The 10125-nt window shown below is 25.7% G+C and overlaps 3 protein-coding genes across 8 annotated transcripts in view; 1 reads left to right on the top strand and 2 right to left on the bottom strand.

Moving 5' to 3' along the window:
* Nucleotides 1–1351, bottom strand: part of Jvl (javelin-like) — a 71297-nt gene extending 69946 nt beyond the window's left edge. The window contains exons 1-3 of one of the 6 annotated variants that reach the window (XM_074246219.1): nt 1187–1351; nt 875–916; nt 217–657 (exon numbers count right to left, since the gene is read on the bottom strand). In XM_074246219.1, coding sequence (XP_074102320.1) covers nt 217–441 — 225 coding nt within the window. In that variant the 5' untranslated portion in view covers nt 442–657; nt 875–916; nt 1187–1351. Of the gene's footprint in view, nt 1–216; nt 951–1186 lie in introns of those variants that run through there. The other 5 variants (XM_074246217.1, XM_074246216.1, XM_074246218.1 and 2 more) reach the window with 5 other exon arrangements.
* A 1297-nt stretch (nt 1352–2648) lies between these two features.
* Nucleotides 2649–4303, bottom strand: LOC141529843 (uncharacterized). The gene is made up of 3 exons (XM_074246560.1): nt 4171–4303; nt 2755–3570; nt 2649–2665 (listed from the first exon to the last, which is right to left on the bottom strand). The coding sequence occupies exons 2-3, from the start codon at nt 3506–3508 to the stop codon at nt 2649–2651; spliced, it is 771 nt and encodes a 256-aa protein (XP_074102661.1). The 5' UTR covers nt 3509–3570; nt 4171–4303.
* Nucleotides 4304–4440: 137 nt separating this feature from the next.
* Nucleotides 4441–8283, top strand: Eff (ubiquitin-conjugating enzyme E2 eff). The gene is made up of 6 exons (XM_074246049.1): nt 4441–4610; nt 5734–5797; nt 6347–6378; nt 6484–6561; nt 6679–6784; nt 6862–8283. The coding sequence occupies exons 1-6, from the start codon at nt 4587–4589 to the stop codon at nt 6999–7001; spliced, it is 444 nt and encodes a 147-aa protein (XP_074102150.1). The 5' UTR covers nt 4441–4586; the 3' UTR covers nt 7002–8283.
* The last annotated feature ends 1842 nt before the right edge of the window (nt 8284–10125 follow it).

A 10125-nucleotide genomic window follows, 5' to 3' on the forward strand; every position in this document is an offset into this window, starting at 1 on the left:
ACAATGGATTTATACAGCCGGTTGAAAAATAGTTGTCAGAAGGCCGTGAATATAAACTTTCTAATCGTTCAATAGAATCAATATCCATAAATAAAAAAAAAAAAAAAAACGCACGCACACGCGTACTTACCAGACACCTAAGTAAACACAGAATAATAAATTTATTTACCGACTTAAATATTAAATATACCAAATTAACAAAAAATGAGTACTCACCGGATATGCGTATGGAGTACGATAATTTACGTTTAACTCTCTGCTCCTGATACACCAGGAGTAACCCCGAGGTGATGAAACAAACAAACCAAATAAATCAAGATAAATATTTTTACATCGATAATGACAATCAAATCTGTCAATAAAATCCTTGTGAATATATTTTCCAATGTTGGATTCAGATGTTCGTTTTGGTTTTGATGCTTGTAAATTAAATTGGTACATTTAATTATATGATATGAAATGTCAAAATCCTGGTGGTGCCATCTTGTGATATCTGCGGTCAGGGTGGCCGTCATAAGCTGTCACGAGGATGAGGATATTTTTTTTTTCACCACTTATTACTTTACTTTTGACATCACACCGTCTTTAAGTTTTAATTAAATTACAATAGCACTTGTTAAATTATTTACATCACTTCAAAAAAAAATAGTTAATATCCTTGTCGTTATCATAACACATATGTATGTAACACAATAAATATACATAATTACAGTAACGTCATTTATTGTTGTCGATTAATTATTGTGACGACAATGACGAGGGAATTGATTGTTATTGTTATTATTGTTGTGATATCACGATAAAGTATAATAAAATAAAATGGTTGGTTGCTCGTAAATTTTTAAGAATAATAAGAATAATATAATAAAAATACTCCGAAATATTTTTCACGAAGTGACAGCTAACTAGACTCCTCCTTGAATTGGACAAGTAGAATAATATATAGGTATCTGTGTAAAATATATATATATATATATATATATATATATATATATATATATATATATATATATATATATATATATATATATATATATATATATTATATATGTTATATATATTTAAAGACAGAATCCGTCTGTTAAAATGTCATCACAGTGTTACGGCGATTGCGTATAAATAAGTGTAAAAAATGGCCGGATTCGTGTACATGAAACCGGTTTTTATAATATTAACGAGTCATTACGATCGATTGAATTAAATAATAGTGTTGCAATAAGAAGAGACGGAGCTACGCCATTTTCACTTTGTCTTTTTGCTATTATATATAACACACACTCACACTGGTACACCTGACTCGTATTTTAATACGAGTTTAAAGTCAACACTCCATCCGCGTCTGATGGCGAATGCTTACTGCCTCCTGATGTCAGTTCTTGCTTACACTTCAAACGATGGCGCTCATGTTTACGACAGTCACTCTAGCGGCAATTTTTCAAACTAGTTTTCTGCTGCGTCAGTAATGTCGCTCTACTTTATTATCTTTTGGTTTTTTAAATTATTGATAAAATAATTATCAAAATAAAATTATTTTGACATTTAAAAATATAAAAAACAAAATTATCAAAATTAAGTTAGCCGACATTTAAAAACTTTTAGAATTTTTAATATTGAAAAATTACTTAAAAAAATCAAAAGAAAAAATTTCACGTGTAAAAAATTTTTTAAAATTTACGCGCCATTTTTGAAAAATATTTTTTTGGTTTAATTTAATTATTAAAAAAAATAAATAACAAGTTTGCATTAGTAATATTTCAATTACAATTATTAATTACAAAAGAAAATAAAATTTATGAATTTTTTAAATTATTGAAATGTGAATTATGAATATAAATACTCGTTTGTAATTGAAAATATTTTTGATTAATGACAAGCAACAATTATGTTCATACAATAAAATAATACATTTTCATAATAAATAGCGAGAGTGATTGAAATACTTTTACGTACTCTCTAAAAATTCAATCAGTGAAATCTTACACGTATTAATAATTAAATACCCGCGGTTTTGAGTAATAAGTACATGTATATATTCTTCGAACTAATAACATATTTATCACGAAGAAAATGAGCATTTATTTAGAAATTAAATAATTACACTGATGAATTTTTAAGTGAAACCTATTTCAATATTTATTGGTAATTTTTACAACTGTAGAATGCTCATAAATGAATATAATAAAATACCTCGACTTATTTTTGAGGCGATTCTTATTACTCATATACATTTATTGCGCTCATATTTTTATCGATATTTCTGTAATAATTTTATAAATATATAACCAAAATGTTATTTAATATTTTATTATCTTTCCGTAATAAATATTCTCGGAAACATGATAATAAAAAAAATTCAACGAAACAAAATACTTATTATTTTTATTCCATTTTATAAAAAAAAAAAAAAAAAAAAAAAAAAAAATAGCAGATGAACTTATATTCAGCTTTCTGTTTTTCGTATCACAATAATTCGATGCAAATTGTTGGATTTGTCATGCATGGAATTTTTGATGAGATCGATTTCAGTAAATCTATTATATAATAAAAATAACAATCAAATTTAATATTGAAACTAATTTATTAATTTAAATGAAAAAAAGCCATACATATTTTTGATTGCTTTTGAATTGCATTTCGTTATACCAGTATCAATATTTCCGTTCAGCTGTAAATAAAAATATATATATTTATAGTAATCATCATTATTATTAAAGCGGGTACCAGCATTAAAATTCTGTCAGTTATTTAATTTACCCAGCTTTTGAATTTTTTTATCTCTAACACAACGAGGATCGCAGCACGAGTCCAGTGTCCTACAATCGACCATTTCGACTTTGTGACGCCTGGAGATGCTAGATGACGGATGTTTTCGTCTCTTGGATTTAATAATAATATTATTGGGGAGCATAATATCGTCCCAGGGAATTTCGATGTCTTCTTTGATACATTTTTCAGGTTCGGGTAACGGATTTATGCGAATTGGACTCTCCAGAGCTATTTTATCCCAAGGTATCTCCAAAGAAGAATCGCAAACAGCCAATAACTCCGGTGACTTTTTAATCTCGACGACAACTTCATCAATCAATAAATCATTCCAAGGCAACTCCATCCTTCCCGAAGATTTCTTTTTCTTCGCGACATTACCATCTTCATTGGAAATATCATTATTATTATTATTATCAATCACTCTCGGATTCTGGTCATCCTCAGCAGGAATCTCAACTAGTCGACGAATTTTCACAGAATTAAGCGGCAGTGCGATATCTTTCCAAGGCAACTCGACTTTCGAATCACATTTTAATGAAGCATCCGAGTACTCATGCGAGAGGGTACTCATATAAGGCTCATGCCATACTTCTTCTTCTGGTTTGTGGACGAGGGTTTGTCGTTTCTTGTTACACTTTTCCCGTACTCGATTATTATTTATCCTTTCAGGCAAACGATAGCCACCGTAGTCCAGCCGTGTATTGATACTCGTCTTACGCGGGTTTCCAATTACGTAGTACATTATTATTGATGAAAACAAAAACTTTTTCAACCTTTTCCACGTAGTTAATTGCAAAATTGATCCTGAAGATGAGTAACTCATTTTAAAATTATTAAATTCATTTTTGTTTAGTTTAAATATTTTTTTATTTTTGTTTTATTCTTCATAGTTTATTAATTTTAGAATTTAAGGATTTTAATTCACTCAAAAATAATTTTAGTTTTTTTTTTCTTCATTTTAATTTTGATTTTTATATCAAAAAAATTTTATTTGACATTTTGATACAATTTTGTTTATTATTCAGTTTTTTCAAGGTTATAAATAAAAAATGTCAATAAATATTGATACTAAAGTTAGCTGATGTTTTTAATTTTTTTAATATTTGTTAAAAAAATTTTTAATGAAAATAAATTTAGTAGTTATTTAATCATTTTTTCTAACAAATAAATTATAGTAAAAAAAATTAACATTTAGAAATTTAAAAAAATTAAAAATCTAATTTTTTAAAAATCATTTTTTTGAACTAATTTTTTTGTTAAATAAAATTTAAAAATTCTCTAATGACAGCTAACTTTAATGTCATAAATTTTTAAAATTGACAGCTGACCGCTAACTTCAGTATTATTACATTTGACATGTCAGATTAATAAATTAAAAAGTCGCGGGAAAATTTAAACACTTACCGCCATCTGTTACCAAACCACCGAATTACACCTCCCTAAATCCCCGAGCAAGAAGTCGATAATAGGAAATTTGTAGCGCCACGGTCGCGGCATTCATTCGCCTCTCAACAATACAAATACACTCACTCGAAACAAAAATTACAAATTACCGAGTTGCCAAATCGCTATTCATAAAACAAACCCACTAAAGTACTAAAATAAAACTAATCTCCATAAAAATAATAAAAAAACCAAGCTGTGAAACTAAAATTTATCATCTTCAGTGAATATTTTTTTTTTAAAACCAAAGTTCTGACTCACGTAGTACATCGACATTTAGAAGTCAGCCATCTTGCGATCATAATCAAAGATCTTTTGCTAGCGGGTTTCGTTGCCTGGTTTTTCGGCCAGTTAAATATCAACACACACTTCATCAGATGGCTTTAAAACGAATTAATAAGGTACGTTAACATTTAATTGTCTTATTAAATAATAAACATCATTGTAAATAATCATTCTCTCGTTAATATTCAGTCATAACGCCCAACGGGGTTACAATTGGAGCAATGAAAGCTAGGCATTAAAAATCGTCCCTCATTCACTTACTCACTACGTCCTTTTTCGCCACATATATATATATATATATATCGACATATATATTTATCATTAGCGTACATAAATAAATAAATTACAAAAATTTTTTTTATTAAACTAAAATATTTTTCTCTTTCGCCAATCAATAATTTATTTAATTTTAATTTTTTTTTATATAACTATGATTATTATTTAAATCATAATTGACTTTTTTTTTTTTTTAAGGACAATAGAAAATTGTCAAAAAAATTTTTTTTAATGTCCAACTCAAGAAATTACCGGAAGCAACGTAAAAGCGCACATTATATCTATATATATACTGGTATAGACATATGTATGTACAATACATACATATATATATATATATATATATATATATATATATATATATATATATATAATACATGGATTTATGGAGTGTACAGATGATGTAAAAATTAATTAAATTATCCTCAAATAATTATAATAAAAAATTAATTAAAAAACAATTGGAAGATCATAAGGTATTAATTGAAGGGTTGAGTAATTATTAAGTGTAATTGATCATGAAACAGGTTAGGAATTATTAGTCATCTGGGCTTGATGTCAACGATAGCATATAGGTGCACTGTCATTTTGTTGTGCAATAATACGCTTTAATATTTATATTTATTGTTATTTTATTTGTAAATGTAAATCATTATCAGGTTATTAGAATAAACTATGACAATGGAGATTGAAGGTCTATCGGGATGTTTTTGTATGTACTTAAACTGATAGTTTATAACATTAAATGAGAATCTTATCGCTACAATAATTTGAAGCGTAATTAATAATCTGTCAAGATTATTTTTACTATTGTTTGTCGTAAATATTGACGAAGAGATATTGATATGAGAATATTTTTAGATAGTTTAATTTTAAGACACGTGGACGTTTGGAATTGGTTGTAGTTCAGTAAACTTGTCATGCATAGGATCTGTTGCTTATTTGTTTTTTTTTTTGTTGCAGGAACTTCAAGATCTTGGAAGAGATCCACCTGCACAATGCTCCGCTGGCCCTGTAGGAGAAGATTGTAAGATTTTTTTTTCATTTATTGTTTAATATATTTTATGCTTATAAATTAAAAAAAATTTTATCATTCTAAAAACTTTAATTTTAAGAAATAACATGCTTGAAATTTTGGACTTTGTTATGATGATTCAGGATTTAACGTTGGTCTTCTTAATACAAATTTAAATTCAAAGTTTACAAGCACAACGGTCTTATGGAATTACTTAGAAATTTATTGGAGTTCAGATTCAATGACTTGGAAAATGATGGAAAAGAATTTTAATTGCTTCAACAACTCTGTTTATCTAAAAATAAATTTTTCCAGCAATTCTATTGTTTATGATCAACATAATGAAAAAATTAATTAGAGTAGACAATAATGAAGTATTGTGCAAATTATAACTAGGATTGAATAAGCCAAGTTGACTGAATTAAATTTATTTTTATATAAATTACATCAAGTTTAAGGACATTAACCGTGTTACAGGAAACATCTCAATAAATAATATTTTTTTAGGAAAATCGATAAATTTTATAATTTATTTAAATTACATTTTTTTTTTTGTTACAGTATTCCACTGGCAGGCGACTATAATGGGACCCGTAAGTATAAGTTATAATTTTTTTTGAAAAGAAATTTCTTAAAATTAAATAATTTTTTTAATTATTTAAAATAGTTGATATTAATAATTAAGTCGTGTTTTATAGCCTGACAGTCCGTATCAAGGAGGTGTATTTTTTCTTACAATCCACTTTCCCACAGATTATCCATTCAAACCACCTAAGGTAAATAATCCTTAATTTATTAAATAATACTTAATTTAAATTATAACAATTTTATTTATTTTAAAAATATTAATTAGATAATACTATTTATACTAATTGTTTATTATTGCATAATAGGTAGCATTCACGACCAGAATTTATCATCCAAATATAAACAGTAACGGTAGTATTTGCTTGGATATTTTGAGATCGCAGTGGTCTCCAGCACTTACTATTTCAAAAGGTATTTTATAAACAAAACTTACAATGATTATTCGTTATATAAATAAAATATACTAATCAAAAAAAAATTATTTACAGTCTTACTATCAATATGCTCTCTGCTGTGCGATCCAAATCCTGATGACCCGTTGGTCCCAGAAATAGCGAGGATATACAAAACTGATCGAGAGAAATACAACGAATTGGCACGTGAATGGACGCGCAAGTATGCCATGTGATGCGTCAATTTCTGTTGATTTCAATAAATAAAAAAAAAAAAAAAACAGCAACAACAAACAAAAACAAAAATAAAAAAAAGAATAAACACCACCACCAACGAGCAGCCCCCAGCCTAATGCCACTTATCTCGTTCAGCACCGATTAAAACTAGCAATCGCTCGTTACAATTATGATGATGACGATAATGGTAATTTTATAAGTTGTGCCGCAATTAATGCTCGCAGACGCATACGCTCAGGTCATAAAAAAATCAATAAAAATAAAAAAAAAAATAAGTAATGTTAATTAATAATCTTCAAAGCAACCACGTGATTATCCACGCAAAAATAATTTATCTCATCACATTCTGGTCAATATATTAGCCTGCGAGTTATTTTTATTTATACATTTTTTTTTTTTTTTTTTTTTTTCGTTTTTAAAACGGGACAAAACACTAGGCTACTCGAGGCACTTTACAAGGTGGCTACACTTACACTAAACACGTTTAAAATACAATCTAAATAATTTGAAAAAAAAAAAATAAATAAATAAATGTCCGCTTTGATTTTTCATAATAAAATAAAAAAACAAAACTAAAACTATAGGTGTGAAAGTAGGATTTGTATTTGAATTAGTTTAATTTTCAATGAATATGTGCTTATATATAAATATTAATTAATTAATTAATTGTAATTATTGATAATAATATTATTATTAACTACCTACTTTCTCAGTGACTACGAATTGGTAACATCACATCGGTTGTTAGTTTTTTAAAATTATAATATTCGATACTGAGCGTTACCCATCCCTGGGAACAATGCGGTTACTTTTTTGTAAGACTGGGCTCTATAAATAATATTACTTCAATACCTATTCCGTTTTGTTTCATTATTATTACTATTATTAATTATTAATTATTAATTATTACTCTTGATAAAAAAAGAAAAAGAAAGAAAAAAAGATAAATAATAAAAATGTCACCTGTACTCGTTTTTATTTTTAAATTTATTATTTGCATCTTAGCTCGTTTTGACGGTGTGTGAAACTGAAAATAAAATAATAATTTAATTAATTGTTTATTTAAATATTCGTGGCTGAACGGCAAAATGTGACAAAGGCTCACTGGTATATAATATTATACATAATTAATTATAAATATCAGTTGTATTTATAATGGTAATAATAATTATTATTATTAATTAATTAATTTTACATTGTTCAAAATTAAATGTTCAATCACTTTTTAAAACAAATAATTATGAATCATAATAAATCAACTCTTTTTTGCGTTTTCAATAATTTATTGACATTTTTTAATGTAGTTATCCCTTTTTATTATTATTATTAGTATGTATAGATTTAATAATTAATTTTTAATAAAATAAATACTACTTGCCGTTACTGTAATGTCGCGTTTGCCGCTCAACCACGCCAAACTAATGGCATTTTATATTAATTATTAATAATATATATATCATAATCAAACTAAGTAATTTTTTTTTTTTTTTTAATTTTTTGGGGCTTTATTGACAATTATCTTGTTCGTGGTGTCCTTCACTTCAACAATTATTTAAAAGTAAATTTTGAACATAATTGTTATTTATTTATTTGAATTAAACATCGGACAATAATGAAAAAATAAAATTTCAAAATAACGAAATATGTTTAATCAGTAAAATAAAAATTATTAATTTATTTATTAAAATAAAATTAATTTTTTATTACATTGTAGCTGTGAAGGAACTTGTGAGCTCAATTTAAACAAAAGTAATTATTAATCATTATTTTTTAAATTGTTAAGCGTTAATTGAACTTTTTATTGAAGAATCCTCGCTAGAAAAATCCTTGGTAATAGAAAAAAAAAAAATAAATAAATAAATAAATAAAAAAAAAGAATTTGTGATAAGGATTTTTTACATTGCACGTCTTACTTACTAGCGGCGTTTTTTAATCGCAAATATAATAATAATAAATTTTACCGTGATTCGCTATGATGATCGTAAATCTCTTAATTAGAGAGTGAGATTAATGAAAAAAAAATATTTAAAAAATAAAAATGAATGAAGCGTGTCCAGTGTAAGAGGTTGAAGATTTTTGTAAAGCACGAATTATCAGTGGTGCTTATTAATAAAAATAATTTAAACAACAAAAAAAATATTTAATAAAAATGTAAGAAGTAGTGAAAAATGTTTTTTTGGAAGTTCATCGATGCCAAGATTTTGATTCGGATGTAATGGACTTTTTGTATTTCATAAAAAATGGTTTGATTAGAAAACGCGGCACTAGAGGTATTTAATTAAATGAATTATTATTAGTAAATAATACGGAAAAATTTGAATAATTTCAAGAGAAAGCAATGATTAATTATTTTATTATTTAATGAAATATAAAATGAATAATTATTACTCCGAATCATTGTTAATTTTGTTAGATAAAAATTGATGGAAGAAATGATACAGTTCATGTGTGATTATTATAATTTTTTAAAATGCAATGATGAACATTTTTAATAACTTATCTTGTGTACATTTTAGCATTAGCTCTTTATATAATAAAGTCCACGTAATAATATTTTATAGATAACCATGATTATACATTTATATTCACATTTAATTCAGTATTTTTTATCTTAAAAAATTTAATTTTTTATTTTAAAAAATTTAATTTTTTTGCCTTTTGTTTAATTACTTATTAAAAATTTCAATCAGTTACCTATTTAAATTATCAAAATTCAAATATTTTATTTTATTAGTCTGCTGGTACAAATATGTGAAATTGAGGTTTATTGAAGAGTAAAAATTACAGTAAGCGCTTTAAATTTTATTCACTAAATTTTTTAGATGAACTGCCTCAATAAATACAAAACTAACAATTTAATAACTCACAGAAGTAACCTATCCGCTCTACTAAGATCGAATAATTTTTTTTCAGTAAATGAATTACATTTTTAGCAATTCATCATCAACATCATACAATATTTATAAGTGAGCAATAAAACAGTTAGAAATTTTTTATGTAATTTTATTGTTGGCTTTATATTTATGTAAGCCATGAAACAGCAATTATTATTTAGTTATAGGAAGTATATAATCAATTACTTATTAAAGAGTAAGTAGTAATTTTTTTTTTAATTTCAAAAAA

Source organism: Cotesia typhae, unplaced genomic scaffold (assembly GCF_013202065.1).
Source record: "Cotesia typhae breed Kobodo isofemale line unplaced genomic scaffold, CoteBio_Ctyphae contig_48, whole genome shotgun sequence".
In the NCBI taxonomy this organism is placed as follows: Eukaryota; Metazoa; Arthropoda; class Insecta; order Hymenoptera; family Braconidae; genus Cotesia; species Cotesia typhae.